We start from the raw sequence: 14867 nt of genomic DNA on the forward strand, positions 1-14867 counted from the left end.
AGAGCAGCCCTTCCAACCCACCCATCCCACGGGAATCGGGGATGACTCAGCACAGGCAGGAGCCTATTTTTAGCTTCTTCTTCCAAGCTTTGAAATTTTACATTAATCCTTCCACTTCCAGCCCCAAAAGAACGCCGTCTTCTGCCTGGGAAGCCATTCATTCCCGAGGACCTGGCCTGGCTTTTGCCAAAAAACCAGCCTGGCCCTGAGCAGGGCACGTTTTGGCCGCTGTCAGCCGAGCAAACACTGCTCCGGGAAGGGAAAACGGTGGCACTGGATCACGAGCTCTGTTCAAAGGAGCCACACGGGGCTGTGTTTACACACCTGAGAGATTTGGCCTTGGACCTGCACGGCACCAGAGGCGGCTGGAGCGGGGGCATCACATGTCTGGGGGTGAAAAGAGCCAAGGGATGATCTGATCTCCTGCTCTGCTCCAGAGGAGAAACGCCCCGAAGTGGCCGAGTCCCAGCTGGCAGCTCAGCCCCACACAGCTGCTCCTTCACTCCCCCACAGCGGGACGGGGGAAGGTTCGGAGAGGAGAAGTGAGAAAAGTCGCTTTTATCTCGGGTTGAGATAAAGGCGGTTACAAAAGCGAGGAATGCAAAACGAGGAATTCCTTCCCCGCTTCCCGTGGCGGGCAGGTGTTCAGCCACCCCCCGGGAAAGCGGGGATCCAGCACAAAGAGTCGGGAAGGCAAATTCCATCGCTCCAAATGTTCCCACTTCCCCTCTGCCCCCTCAAGGTGAGACCCCCATGGACAGAGCTGCTTCCAGCTCTGGGGTCCCAGCACAGGGAGGACGTGGAGCTGCTGGAGAGAGTCCAGAGGAGGCACCAAGGGGATCAGAGGGTTGGAGCAGCTCTGCTGGGAGGGAAGGATGGGAGAGTTGGGATTGTTCAGCCTGGAGAAGGGAAGCTTTGGGGTGACTTAACTGTGGCCTTCCTTCCAGGATCTGAACAGGAAAGATGGAGAAAGAGTGTTTACAAGGGCCTGGAGGGACAGGACAAGGGGGAATGTCTTCCCACTGCCAGAGGGCAGGGATAGATGGGATATGGAAAGGGATTCCTCCCTGTGAGGGTGGGGAGGCCCTGGCAGAGGTTGCCCAGAGAAGCTGTGGCTGCCACATCCCTGGAAGTGTCCAAGGCCATGTTGGACAGGGCTTGGAGCAACCTGGGCTAGTGGAAGGTGTCCCTGCCCATGGTAGGGGGTGGAATAAGATGGAGTTTAACATTCCCTCCAACCCAAACCACTCCAGAATTCCATGACTCTTCCCCAGCTTTATATTCCTGAGTAGGGTCTGGAATATCCCTTGGGTTAGTTGGGATCAGCTGTCCCAGCTCTGTCCCCTCCCAGCTTCTTGTGTCCTTCCAAAGTCTTTCAAAGCAGGAAAGGCCTCGAGGTTGTGCAGCCCTGCTCAGCAACACCAAAACCTTCTCTTGGTGTTAACAGCACAGATTCAAAACACTGTGAGTAAAACGTAACTCTATCCCAGCCAAATCAACAGACTGGAAAATTCAGCCGAGGGAAAAAAACAAGATATACAGGATAGAAATTAAAATACATATTGCCTGGAGAATGTATCCATGTGCTTTGAGAAATTCGGGGGGAAGATTCAGTGTGTCCAGTTCAGTGTTTAACTCCCAAAAGGCAATTTTTAATTTGCTTTTGTAGCTGTGTGAGGAGATGGAACAGCAGCAGCTTCCTGGAGTCTCACCACAGGGATATTCAACCTGGGGATGGGACTCTCCAAAGTGAAGCAAAAAGCTGGATTTTATCCATCATTTCAGCCCTCAGACCTGCTGAGCCAGAGGTCTGTGCTCCAGTTTCTACTCCAGTTTCCAAGCCTTGGTTTGGATACAGAGCCTGGGCTGCAGCTTTCAGTCTGCAACACCCTCAGCCCTCTCCTCCATCCCAGAGCTCCTTTTAAGTCCTGGTTCAAGAGGAGGAAAAGGAGGAGGGAAGGAAAAGGGGTAAATCTCAGCTGAGACTCTGCACTTACTGTTAATTTTCACTTTGTGCCAGGGGGAGGAGAAGGATTTAACCCTTTCCTCTGAGACAGGGAAGCTGCCCCAGGAAAAGTGAAGGGAGAGAGGGTGAGAAAATCCATCTGCTTGCCCTGAGCATCCCCCAAACCCCGAAGACAAGGCAGGCAAAGGGAGTGAGGACAGAAGTCTGAGCAGCCTCACCACAGAGGGGGGAAACCGAGGCACAGAGGGGCAGAGGGGTTTGCCCGGGCTTGCCCAAGTGCAGTGCGGGGCTGAGCTCTGTTCTCATAAAGTTCACAGCCTGCAAGACCTTTTTTTCCCCCCTCTGTTTAAAAGAGGAACTTAGAATTCCTGAGACGAATTATTCATTTGTCCGGAGGGGGGGGTGGGGGTGGGAAGGATGAAGGTCGAAATTATCGTGCGGCCTCAGATCCCTGCCAGGCACAAAAACACACGAGAGGCAACAAAAACCCTGAAGGTAAAAAACTGAACGTTGCTGTTCAGAAATAAAACATAAACAGTCACGTACCCCGTCGCCTCCCCGGGGTGTGCTGAGGGTCACAGTTACACGGAAGATGCTCTGGGAGGGGAGATTAGAGCCTCCCTCGCCCCCCCAGTCCCCAGTAAGGATGGGTGAGGAGCAAACAGATGCTGTGTCAGACAGGACACGGGTATTTCAGGGGTCTGAACCGTCCAGCACGTGTCGCAGGAAACCCTCGTGTTGAGTTCCCCCCCGGCTGTGGTTGATAAAACCGAACTTCCCCAGCCACCAGCCGTTTATTGCACCGTCCTCTGCGGGCAGCTTGGGCTCCCATCTCCCTTCTCCCCGCGGCCGGGGAGCTGGAGGTCGGCCAAGCTCCTGCTCGAACCCTCACGCTTCGGTTTCTTTTCCACTTGCGACAGAGCCGAGCGAGCTAAGGGAGGGATTTTTGTATCCCAAAAAAATCACGGTGGGTCCCTTCTTCTCCCCGATGTGCTGGATTTCCCCCCGATGTGCTGTGCTGCAGCCTCCTGGGGGACTCCTGCTCCGGAGGGAGCTGTGGGATGAGCGGGCTGCGGGTGATAAGGACGGGGAGCTGCTGGGAGGTCTGTCCTTGGGCGATAAACGAGCACCCCTTTCTCGCCCGTGACCGGAGCCTGCCCCAAAATCTGCCTTAAATGGAAGCCCTGGCACTGCTGGGATGGAAATTCTTGCTTGGAGAACAATGACGCGTCTGCCCGGGGTGTCCCTCGAGGAGTGGGAGAGGAGCATCCCTACCCTGCTCCGGAGCTTAAATCCCCACGGGCTGCACACAGAGCCGCCTTTGTTTGGAGCTGCCTAAAAATGTTATCTCTGTGGTTTATCGGGGCAGACAACTCAGGGCAATTCTCTTAATGGGGAGATGGAGAGGGAGGAAGAAAACACTGCGGCTTCCTAGCAAGTGTTTGGAGCGGCAGGAGGGTGAGCCCTCGGGGTCTGGATGCTGAGGATTGACCTCCCGCTGCCGGGATGTGGCTGAGGGACCAGTATAAACTGTGGGGCCAACTGGGATACCCCGTTCCCGTGTCCCCCTCGCCCCACAGAGCTTCTTCCCACCTGAGTTTGTGCACAGCCCTGAAGAGCATCAGGTTGATTTTGCAGAGAAAGGACAAACAGGCTCCTTCCCCGTCCCATTTGCATATGCAAATGCAGCGGACTAGCATTTAGCCCTGGTCCTAGAACTAAGTCTAGTTCTAGTTCTGCCCTAACTGAGAAATTAGTTGTTCTCTGAGGACCCAAATGACTCAGCTGGAGTCAGTGGCGTCCAGAGCACGGGACACATGGTTTTGGTTTAACAAAAGGCCCTGCATACTTTTGGGGCTTGTAATAGAAGCACCCACCCAGGAGAAAGGCGGGAATTCTTCTCCTTGAAATCACACTTCAGCTTCGTTATCCTCGTTAGCGCCATAGACGAGCTCAATAATTCTCTCTGCAAGGAGAGAACCGGGTGTCCATTGCCTCATGGTCACCAAAGGGAAAGTGCTTCCCAAATATTCAAGCCTTGAGTGGATTAACTCCAACCCTAGTGACCCTCTTGGATCTGAGGAGCCTCTCTGCCTTTCTCCCTGGCTGCCGCTGATGCCCCAATGACACCTAGACTGGCAAATAGCTGAGCCCTTTCCCTGGGGAGCAGCGTTTGATCTGCTCAGCAGCACTTTTCCTGCAGTCCTGGTACCCATTTTGAGGCTCTCACCTGCCGATTCCTCTGCCTTGGGCGCTGCTTAGGAAAGCGGCGGCACTAAAAGTGATTTATGCGCAGCCCCTGGTGACGGGTGAGTCACAGGGGAAGGTGGGGGGCAGGGAACGCACACCCGGATTAGTTAGCTCGGAGTTCAGGGCTAGGAAAAGATTAACAAAGACTCCACTCCTCTGCCTCGGCTGTTTGTTTTTTTTTTTTTTCATGGAATCACAAGCCTGGAATGGTTTGGGTTGGAAGAGACCTGAAAGCTCATCTTGTTCCACACGCTGAAGGAGAAAATTTAAGACCCAACGTATTTTGGGCCAGAGTGACTTGTATGTAACTTCTAAAAGCAATTACTGTGCTTTAAAAATAGGACAGTAGTCCATGAAAACCAGAACCACACTACACTACTACTTCCCCTAAACGATGTGGAACAACACAGGAACTACACAGGAGCACACTCCTGAAAAATCTGCCCCCGAGTTTAAACCAAATAAAAGCTTTACTTTAATCCACACTGGCTTTGTGTCACCAAGTCACTTCACATCATTCACATGGAGGCAGAGGAAAAAGAAAAGTTTTCCCCATTTCAAGAGAATGTTAAATCAACTTCAGACCATAGAATCACAGAAAGGTTTGGGTTGGAAAGGACCTTAAAGCTCATCCAGTCCCATCCCCTGCCATGGGCAGGGACACCTTCCACTAGCCCAGGTTGCTCCAAGCCCTGTCCAACATGGCCTTGGACACTTCCAGGGATCCAGGGGCAGCCACAGCTTCTCTGGGTGCCAGTGTTCTTTCCCACCCTCCTGGGAAAGAATTCCTTCCCAATGTCCCATCTAACCCTGCCCTCAGGCAGTGGGAAACCATTTCCCCTTGTCCTGTCACTCCACCCCTTGTCCCAGGTCCCTCTCCAGCTCTCTTAGAGCCCCTTCAGGCACTGGAAGGGGCTCTAAAGTCCCCGGTGCCTGTCCTTCCTGAAGCCCTCGTGTCCTTCCATTCCAACACTCAGAGCAGCCATCCCAGCCCATCTCCACCATCCCAGTAAGATCAGACTTCCATTGGAATCCTTTCCCTCACACACTGCCCCGTTAACGCGCAGCAGCCGAGCTGTTGGTGTGGCGGCAGAAAGTCCAAAGGTTTGACCACTTTTCCCTGTTTTGGCACCCTGAGCCGCCGGAAGATCGTAAGAGATTGTGGCTTTGCTCCCTCTAGGATGCTGAGTAATGGGGAAAAAATGCAAGATGGAGAAGCCAGAGCAGCACCCCTGGGAAAACCGTTCCTGAGGGTTCCTACCTAACCCGGGATTTCTGAAGCTGATTTTGAAGAGAACGAACCGCGAAAATAAAGTGCGGTAAAAACCAAAAGTTTTGAGAAAGCGACTTCTGACAAACCCTGGTCCCCTGCTTGTGGTTTACTCGGTCGCGACACGGTCACGAGGAGGTTTCGCCGGCGAACCTGTGCTGGGAGTGTCTCGCACTCGCTTCCTCCTCCTCCGCCCCCGTCCCTCCCCGAGCTTTCATAAGCTCTGCCCCGGCCTCGTTTCATCGATTCTCTGACTCACCGCGGTCGGAGGAGGTTGTCCCGTCCTGGCCTGGCTGAGCCGCTCCCGAGCCTATTCCGAGCCTGGCCCGTTCCGTGCCCGCTCCGTGCCCGTTCCGTGCCCGTTCCGTGCCCGCTCCGTGCCCGCTCCGTGCCCACCCATCCCGCTCCGCTCCCACCGCGCACGATGTTCTGCACCCCCCGACGGCTCTGCCTCTTCCTCCTGCTGCTCCTCGCGGTACGTGGGGACGGGGGTCGGGCGTGGGGACCCCCCGGGAAGGGGGTTGGGAGGGTCCCGGACCCCCGTCGGGGCTGCCCGGTGCTGTAGTGACATGCCCGGACTTGCCGCGCCGTCGAGGGGCACGGAGCGCCGGGCTGGGCCGGGGTCCAGCGAGGGGAAAGAGGGGGGAGAAAAGTGTTTGGGGGTTGCCCTGGGCTGGGGTGAGGGTTTAACCGAGCGGGGGGGGGTCTGTGTGAATGGGGGGAGCGGGAGGGTGCGGGTTTACCCGAGGGGGAGCAGCGGATATTGGGGAGGGGTCTCTTTAACAGCGACTGTGCGGGGAGGGAGGGTCGGGGGGTAGCGGCTCCTGTGAGTTGGGGAGAAGTTGGGGCTATGGGGGGGGGCTCATCTGCCCCAGGGGCCATGGTGAGAGCACGGGGGGGCTCACCTGGGCTGGGGGCTACGGGGAAAACGGGGGGGATGTGGGGACTCACCTGGTCCTGGGGACTGGGGGGAGAGGGGGGTGACCGAGGCGATGTGCCCGGGGAGGGGGCTCACCTGGGCAGGTGGGGGAGTCAGGGGGCTTCACGTGGGTAGGGCAGGGCCGGGGGACAGGAGAAGGGCCGGGGGGGCTCACCCCAGCAGGTTCAGGGGGCACAGGGGAGGTGCGGGGCTGAGGCCGGGGGGGCGCGGGGGAAGCAGCAGCGTGGAGGTGGAACGAGAAGGGTGGTTCCAGCCGTGCGGGGCAGCGGGCACGGAGGGCACGTGGGCTCCGAGTGGCGGGAGGCTTGACCGGTGGCTGCCGGAGCTGGAGGAGCGGGGATTTCCACCGCTGTGCTCCCGAGCCTTGTTTGCCGTTCGCTCTCGGGATTCCGGGATAGTTTTCCTCATCGGCTCCAGGCGGCTCTGGGCTGCCCGGGGCAGGAATGCTGCCTCTTCCAACTTGCCGAGTGATGTCCAAACCCTCGGCACCGCTGGTTTTTAGGATGGAAAATCCCGTTTGCGCATATCAGGTTTCCCCATATATGGATTGGGCGTTGCTGCCGTTGAAATACCTGAACTCTCTTCTCACCTGGAGTCAGGGGGGATCCTGCCCTGAGTTTTATCCCGGGGCTGGCCTGTAATCCCCCTGCAATGAGGGAGCCCAGCGGGCACGTGGGAGCTGCTCCCGCCCTGGATTTATTCCCACTGACAGCAGCACTGCCCGAAACAGGTTTTTAAAGAGAATCAGCTGATCATCCAGTTCCTTCCCTGTATTGTTTATCAGAGTTTATTCAGATTGGCCACATAAAGTCAGGCCTCACTAAACCCAGCAGCTAAGGGCACACTCTGAATAATCTGGGGCTTTTAACTTTTTATCCCATTTTTTTAATAAAAGGGGAGGGAAGCTGGTCGGGAGGGATGATCATAGGACACTGTGGCCATGTGGCCTTTGTTGCATCATGCTGGACCCTGGCCATGGGCTGTCCAGGAGGGATGAGGGGTGGATCTCCACGTGTGTGTTCCCGGGAGCTCACATTCCATTGCGGGAAGTGCAGGGGAAAATCCCTGCGTTCATTCATTCAAACCTGTGCCCTGGGATCAGGCCTGTCTTGTGTCTGGCACCTCTTTTGTCCCTGGGCCTCTCTTGCTGCCCTCAGGGGTTGTGTGTCAATGCTTTGTGAATGTTCAGTGATGGTCAGGAGTTCAGCAGGGGGAATCTCTCCTCTGCTGCAGGGTCCAGCTCCTTCCTGGGATCACTTCAGGAGAAAAACGAGGGGTGGGAGAAGGGAAAGTTCAAAGCTTGATGCTTCCCAGTGCTTGTTCTCCAGACTTGATCATCCAGGAGGATGGGATATCGAGGATTCCTGTGCTTGGCGATTCCTCCACCTCGAGGCAACGTGGTTTTCTTGGGTTGTTTACTGTGGGTGAAAACTGAATTCTCCTGAATTCTGTCATGTCTTGCCCATGGCTGGTTTCTCCCCAGTGGGTTGGTCAGGGCAGCAAGGTGCTGGGGGCTGATAATCTTATCGTGCACTTGTTGCTCTTACATGTAAAGCAATGAAATCCTCTGTCCAAGGGGACTTTCCAGACAGCAGATGACACTGTCTTGTTGCTGTGACCACCCTCACAGCCCGGCAGAGTTCGAGGGGGGAAGAAAAGATGGTTTTTTCCCCATGGAGACAGCGTGGAAGTGGGACAGGTTGTCCCTTCACTTCCACCCACCGGAGTGGGTGAAGCCCTGAGAGCTGCTCGTGGCTGGAGCTCCTCAACTGGGGAAAAAAAGCACTTTTCAAACTTGCAAAACCTCCCAGCTGGAGAAAGGAAAAGCAGAGTGTGCTGGCTGAAAAGGAAACCAGCAGGAGGATTGAACCCAACTCCAGAGAGATCACAAGTCAAGAGTTACAATTTACTGAAAAGATTACAATAAATACAGTGATACAGAGAAAACCTGGTGTTAAGCCCCAAAGACAGATGTATAACCCAGCACCCTGGGACAAGAACACAACGGGGTTTGTCAACCCCTGTGCTGAGCACCACATGGCCCCCCTGGGTGCACAGAAAAAGGAAAGGAAAACCTGTTGGTCCAGGTGATGGTCACAGTGCTGTTGGAGTAAGGATCACAGCCTGGTCAAGAGTGGCAGTTCTGTTGGAGTTCTGGTGCCAGAAGTCCCAACCCCCCCAGATTATATCTACCCACGTTCAGGTGGGAATGTCCAGTACCTCCCCCAGGGCAGGGAGTTCCACAGTGGGTGATTTAATTCCTTGAGCCACAGGATATTTTTTGAATCTTCGGTGATCCAGGTGTTGCAGCTGCCTGTTGTGCCAGCCCAGTGTGGCAGAGATGCCCCCTCAGGCTGGGGGTGAAGGTGCCGATGCCTCCCCGGAGGGGAGTTATCACAGCAGAGTCATTAATGTGAAGACAAGGAAACACTCCTGGCAGAGTTCTTTGAACACCCAGCTTGTAGCTTGAGGTGCCAGATGTGCCCTGGCCCTGCTGCAAGTTATTACCCATCCATCAGAAATGACAGACAGGGTGTAGAACACACACTTTTGGTTATACCCACGTGGCGATAAACTGCTCCTGGCCCCTGTAACTGGGACACAGTGCCAGAAGCTTTTGGAGGGATGTGGATTTGAGTCCTCCAAGTCCAAGGCTGGACATGGAGGGGGTTCCCAGGCTGGCTGGGGCTCGGGGGCTCTGTGCCGTGGTGCTGCTGGAGCTCAGTGCTCCCTGTGGCAGGGCTGGTCTCAGGGCTGCTGTTTGTGGCTCTGCATCACCCTCTGCAGCCCTGTGACCACCTGAGGCTGGTCTTGGCACTCACATTTCTCCTTGTCCAAGGGTGGGAAGTGTCCCGGGTGGAGGTGGGGGATCGGAGCTGTGCTGAGCTGTTGCTGTGGGGGCTGGTGACGAGGACGGGACAGGACAGGACTGGCTGGCGTCTCTATTGTTCTGCCTTTCCAGGCAACTTCTGACTCACCGGAGAAATATTTGCTTTAAGAGGCAGATTTTGTGCTCCCTGTTTCAGAGGGGAAGGGAAAAGTGCCTCTTCCAGGCTGTCACTGTTGTGATACCTCATTCCCTACCAACAGTGGAGGGGTGAAGGCTGGAGGTGGGGGCAGGTTTATACCCCCTGATACCCGGGGAGCAGCTCTGTGCTGGCTGAGAGGCCAAGGGCATCGTCCCCCTTGGGTTAGGATTAGGGCACATTGGGAACATTTGGGGTACCCTAAAGGCCTCCCAGACACAGAGGGGCCGAGGAGCTGTTGCAGGCCAGGGGTTGTCCTCCTGCAGCTGGAGTGACCCAGCCAGGGCAGGAAGAGCTGAGCCGGCAGAAAGGGCGGGCAGAGCCGGCGGAAACGTGGCTGTTGTGTTCCTGATCCGCAGCAGGATAACAGGGATAGTAACGCAGGAACACGAGGCCCTGCTGCCCCCTGGGAGCCTCGAGCAGTCCTGTGGGCACAGGAGCCATGTACCAGCTTGACACGGGGCCGGTTTCCTCCCACAAACCTGTTCCTCCTCCCTGCCCTTCCCTTCAATTCGGGGCTGTTGGTGCGCTCAGAAATTGGGGAAGGAAAAGGGGCCTGGTGTTATCCTGAGGAAGCGTTAGGGAGTGCTTTGCCCTGCTGATAACCTGGCACGGGGGGATCCCCCTGCAAACACTGTGCCAAGGAAATACCCCCCTGGTGCAGGGGAGGTGCCCTTTGCCTGCATCCAGGGCACATCTGGTCACTGGCCCCGGTGGCTCTGAGCTGTCCCAGAGCACACTGGGCACAGCAGCTCTGGCCCTTCTCTTCCTTCCCCTGCCCCGTGGACTTGGGGTGGTTTCTAACCCAGGTTGTTCTGTATTTTTTGACAGAGAGCTGCTTTTGGAACTGATGCAGCAGCACTGAGTAGAAGGGATGATTTGGATCCCTCGGACCCAAGTGGGGAAGGGACATATTTGTACCACGTGCCAGAAAAAGGTCTCCGCTGCCAGCCGTGTCCTGCAGGTAGGATGGTCTCAGTGATCCCACCGTGTGCAGCCTCGCCGTGCTCCTGTTGGCAGAGCCAGCAGGACCATGCTCTTTGTGAGGGGCAGCTCTCCCCTGCTCCACTGCCATGGATCTAAGGACTCATTATTGGAATATTTCCCTTTCGTTGATTCCTCATTTGCCTCTGAACTTCGCTGGCAGTGCAGTGACAGAATCACAGAATCATCCAGGTTGGACCATTGAATCCAACCTGTGCCCCATCCCCACCTTGTCACCCAGCCCAGAGCACTGAGTGCCATGGCCAGTCCTTCCTTGGACACCTCCACCACCTCCCTGGGCAGCTCATTCCAACATTTAATAACCCTTTCCATGAGGAAATTCCTCCTGATGTCCAACCTGGCACAGCTGGAGGCCGTTCCCTCTCCTCCTGTCCCTTGTTCCCTGGCAGCTCCCCCCTCCTGTCAGGGAGTTGCAGAGCCAGAAGGTCCCCCCTGAGCCTCCTTTTCTCCAGGCTGAGCCCCCCCAGCTCCCTCAGCTGCTCCTGCTGCTCCAGCCCCTTCCCCAGCTCCGTTTCCTTTCCTGGACACACTCCAGCCCCTCAGTGTCTCAGCATGAGAGGTCCAGAACTGGGCACAGCCCTCGAGGTGTCCCAGCAGTGCCACCACAGGGGGACAATCCCTGCCCTGCTCCTGCTGGTCACACTGGTTTTGATACAGGCCATTGGCTTTCTTAGCTGGCAAATCACCCCCCTCTCTGCACAGACATGTCCTCCCTGTTCTGTGTGCTCAGAGCTGCCCTTCCTCTTGCAGGCACCCACCTTGCAAAGTCCTGTGAAGAAGAAAATGGCTCCAGCACGTGTTTGCCCTGCAAGGCCGAGGAATTCATGGATTACCCAAACGCCTTCCACTCCTGCCATGAATGTCTGAAGTGCAGGGAAGGTATTAGCCAGTGGGGAACGGGGCAGTGCTGGCTGATGGACACCTGCAGTGTCCCCAGAGGGTGTCTGGGAGCAGGCTGGGTCTGGAGCTGGTGTAGCAGCTCGTGCCAGACCTGCCTCTATGTCCAGGGCAGTGTCCCCTGTGCCAAGCTTGGATATGAGACCTCCACAAGGACCAGGAGGACGAGGCTCCTGGTGGCACTGGAAGCTGCTGGTGGAGCCTGATCCAGGCACTGCTTTTCCCTTGGTGTGGGCAGGTGTGGGGCAGGAAAGGGTGAGGCTGAAACCTCAACAGCAGGGAGTGACTTGGTCTTCCCGGGGCTTGGGACGCGCTCAGGGTCGTTAACGGGGAGGAGCAGGCACAGAGCCCTGTCTGCTGTCACCCACAGATCAGGTGGAGCTGAGTCCCTGCCAGGCCACCAAGAACACAGAGTGTGCCTGCAAGGAGGGCACCTTCTGCGACCCGAAGCTCCCCTGCGAGATGTGCCACAAGTGCCAGACCCGGTGAGCTGGGGGTCATGGGGGGGGTGTCCGTGCCATCAGCTCAGCTCCAGCTGCTGATCCTGCCCTGTCTCCCCCTTTCTCAGGTGTCCCGAGGGCCAGGTGGTGCTGTCTCCCTGCACTGCTTACAGTGATCTCCAGTGTGGGCCTGCCCAGGGCACCGGCTTCAACTGTGAGTGGGGAGGGAAGGTGGGCTGAGGGATGGAGGTGGGAGCTGCTGCTGAGGGGACCAAGAGCAGCTCCCACACCCCTGGTTTTTGTGCTTTAGACCTCTGGATTATCATCCCAGTGGTGATCCTGATCCTGCTCGTGCTTGGGCTCCTCATCTGTAAGTACTGCTGCTGTTCCCCAGGTGAGCACCGGGTGCAGGGGACCCCCAGAGCACTCGCCTGGGCCGGGGGCTCTGCAGTGGCATGGGCTGGGTGGGAAGAGGGACCTGCCTGGGCAAAGAGGGATCACAGCACTGTTTCCATCTTCCAGGGAAGGGGAGGAACCTGACGTCCTACAGTTTGAAGGTGAGCTGCTGGGGTGGCAGTGGGGTGGTGGCTCTGTTTGTGGGGCTGTGGTGAGTTCCCCCGTGCCCTCTGCTCCCCACTTGGCCTGCAGCTCCTGGGGAGGCTGGAGGAGCAGGGGGGTGAGTCTCACCCCTGCAGGGATGTGGTGAGGGGCCAAGCACAGGAGGGTCCCTGTGTGTTTGCAGCCCCCTCGCAGCACCATGAGCCTTTCCCTTGGCAGAGGTGCTGGCACACCCAGGGTGCCCAGTGGAGACCCCAGGGTGAAGGGAGGGCTGTGCTGTGCCAGAGCTCCTTCAAGCTCGGGATAAGCAAGCGAGCCATGCCCTTGAGCCCACGGCAGGGGGGATGCTGCCATTGGCATCCCTGCAGGGCTGCTGGGAGTGGGGACCACCCAACAGGGTTTGTGCTTCTCTCCTGCCCCAGGATGCAAGCAACCTGATGCAAAAGCTGAGCTGGTGCGGGAAGGGGAACGTGGGGACACAGGACAACAACCTCAACGAGCAGCGCTCCTGGGATCCGCCACTCCCCAGGGCCGAGGAGTCAGAGGTACAGAGTGACCTCTGCCCAAGCTCTGATGCTTCCCTCTGCCTTTCCCAGGCTTATCAGCTTGGGGGGAGTCCAGGGCTGGACCATGGTATCCACAGGGAGGTGGAGAGGGGTCTTCTCTCCTTGTTCTGGGTTCAGGACTGCAAATCCTGCTCATTGCAGTCGACTGCCAGAGTCCTCTGTGGGTTTAAGGCTGCTGAGCAAACAGCTCTTCTCTCCCTGGCTGGGACCCACGAGGGAGGAGGCAGCTCTCCCTGCTCGTGGCCTGCTGCCATCCCAGAGCAAGGAATCCATGATGTCCTGGGGGTGGAGGGTGGTGTCCTGCCCCAACAGCCCCTGGATAGAGGGAGAGGGGTCTCCAGTCCCCTCACTGGGGGGCTCAGGGACAGCATTTGTGCCAGGGCTTGGTGGGTGCTATAGACATTGCCATTCCAGGAGATGCTGCCGATTGCCCCTTCTCCCAGGCCGAGACCCAGGAGGGATCTGGTTCCACAGACAGGGAAAGAACCCATTCTGGGTAAGTGTTGGGGCCCAAAGGATGTGCTGGGGGGCAGAGGGGGTGAGATTTCTGACCCAGCTGCCCGTGCTCTGCCCCGTTCTCTGAGCTTTCCCCTTCCCCCTCCAGCGCTGCGAAGCACTTTTTACATCTTTGCTGGAATGAAATTCATCTACTGGAAGAAATTCGGCCGAAGCCTCAATATGCTGGAGAACGATCTGCCCTTCGACCGGTCACAGGACGCCTTCTATGAAATGCTCAACAAGTGGCTGGAGAGAGAAGGCTCCAAAGCCTCTGTGAACACGCTGCTGGAGACCCTGGACCAGCTCGATCTCCGTGGGGTTGCAGACGACATCTCCTCCGAAATCATCAAGAAGGGATTATTTAAATCCGAAGGAGCCGAAGAGCAAGGCGGGTCCTGCGGCTCCATTCCTTGACCTAAAGCTGTGAACTACCTCCTGGGACACAGGAATTTTATCTGCTGATAGCTCTGCCGTTGCAGAGCTCAGCTCAGCCAGGAGGAGCTCATCCTCTCGTGAAGCACAGACTTCATGGTCCCCTGTTGCAGCTGCAGGCTCCATGTTGGTGCTGCCTGACGAATGCCGAGTGCTTTCTTGGTTTCACTTGGTCATTCACTGGTTAGTTGCTGCTAAGTTGGTTTTTTAAGTTAGTTATGCCGGTAGTTCTGCTTGCTGTTCCAGTTTGAAAGTGGACTTTGAGGGGAGAGTGGGAACGATTTATTTGCACTATGATCACTGGGGTTGTTTAAGAAAAGGGACAGTGCAGGGATCATCTAGTCCAACCCCCCTGCTACAAGAAGGGACATCTTCCACTAGATCAGGTGCCTCCAAGCCCTGTCTAGCCTTGACCTTGAATGTTTCTAGGGATGGGGCAACCACCACCTTTCTGGGCAACCTGTGCCAGTGTTCAACCACGTCCACATTTGAAAAAGGTTCTTCCTAATATCCAATCTAATTTGACCCTCCTTCAGTTTGAAGCCATTCTCATGTCCTGTCACTCCAGGCTCTTGTCCAAAGTCCCTCTCCAGCTCTCCTGGAGCCCCTTCAGGCCCTGCAAGGGGCTCTCAGTTCTCCCTGGAGCCTTCTCTTCTCCAGGTGAACCCCCCCAGCTCTCCCAGCCTGGCTCCAGAGCAGAGGGGCTCCAGCCCTCGGAGCATCTCCATGGCCTCCTCTGGACTCACTCCAGCAGCTCCACGTCCTTGTGATGTTGGAGGCCCCAGAGCTGCAGGTGGGGTCTCACCAGAGCTGAGTAGAGGGGAAAAATCACCTCCCTGGACCTGCTGCTGACAGTTTAGTTCCGTTCCCTCGGCTGTGGGGTGGCTTTGCAGTCCCTGTGTCTCCAGCCAGCGTTGAAAGGTGAATGCACTGAAGGTCTGAGAGTGACCACGGGTACCTGCCATGCATCCTCCAACTGCATGGGTTGCTTCTCAAACACTTTCCCTCTCACGCATAGC

The 14867-nt window shown here is 56.7% G+C and overlaps 1 protein-coding gene across 4 annotated transcripts; it reads left to right on the forward strand.

Annotated features, from left to right (window-relative positions):
- Window positions 1-2536: 2536 nt before the first annotated feature.
- Window positions 2537-13917, forward strand: LOC113959713 (tumor necrosis factor receptor superfamily member 10B-like). Of its 4 annotated transcripts, none has more exons than XM_027668929.1 (11): window positions 2537-2933; window positions 5397-5961; window positions 10284-10416; window positions 11208-11336; window positions 11725-11839; window positions 11923-12008; window positions 12105-12188; window positions 12317-12351; window positions 12775-12897; window positions 13333-13414; window positions 13523-13917. In XM_027668929.1, the coding sequence occupies exons 2-11, from the start codon at window positions 5911-5913 to the stop codon at window positions 13828-13830; spliced, it is 1146 nt and encodes a 381-aa protein (XP_027524730.1). In that variant the 5' UTR covers window positions 2537-2933; window positions 5397-5910; the 3' UTR covers window positions 13831-13917. The 4 variants fall into 4 exon arrangements, with proteins under 4 accessions (XP_027524730.1, XP_027524731.1, XP_027524729.1 ...); XM_027668930.1 differs by lacking the exon at window positions 2537-2933 and having other exon boundaries at window positions 5091-5810; window positions 5844-5961; XM_027668928.1 differs by lacking the exon at window positions 2537-2933 and having other exon boundaries at window positions 5091-5961.
- Window positions 13918-14867: the final 950 nt, after the last annotated feature.

Source organism: Corapipo altera, unplaced genomic scaffold (genome assembly GCF_003945725.1).
Source record: "Corapipo altera isolate COAL_440 unplaced genomic scaffold, ASM394572v1 182, whole genome shotgun sequence".
In the NCBI taxonomy this organism is placed as follows: Eukaryota; Metazoa; Chordata; class Aves; order Passeriformes; family Pipridae; genus Corapipo; species Corapipo altera.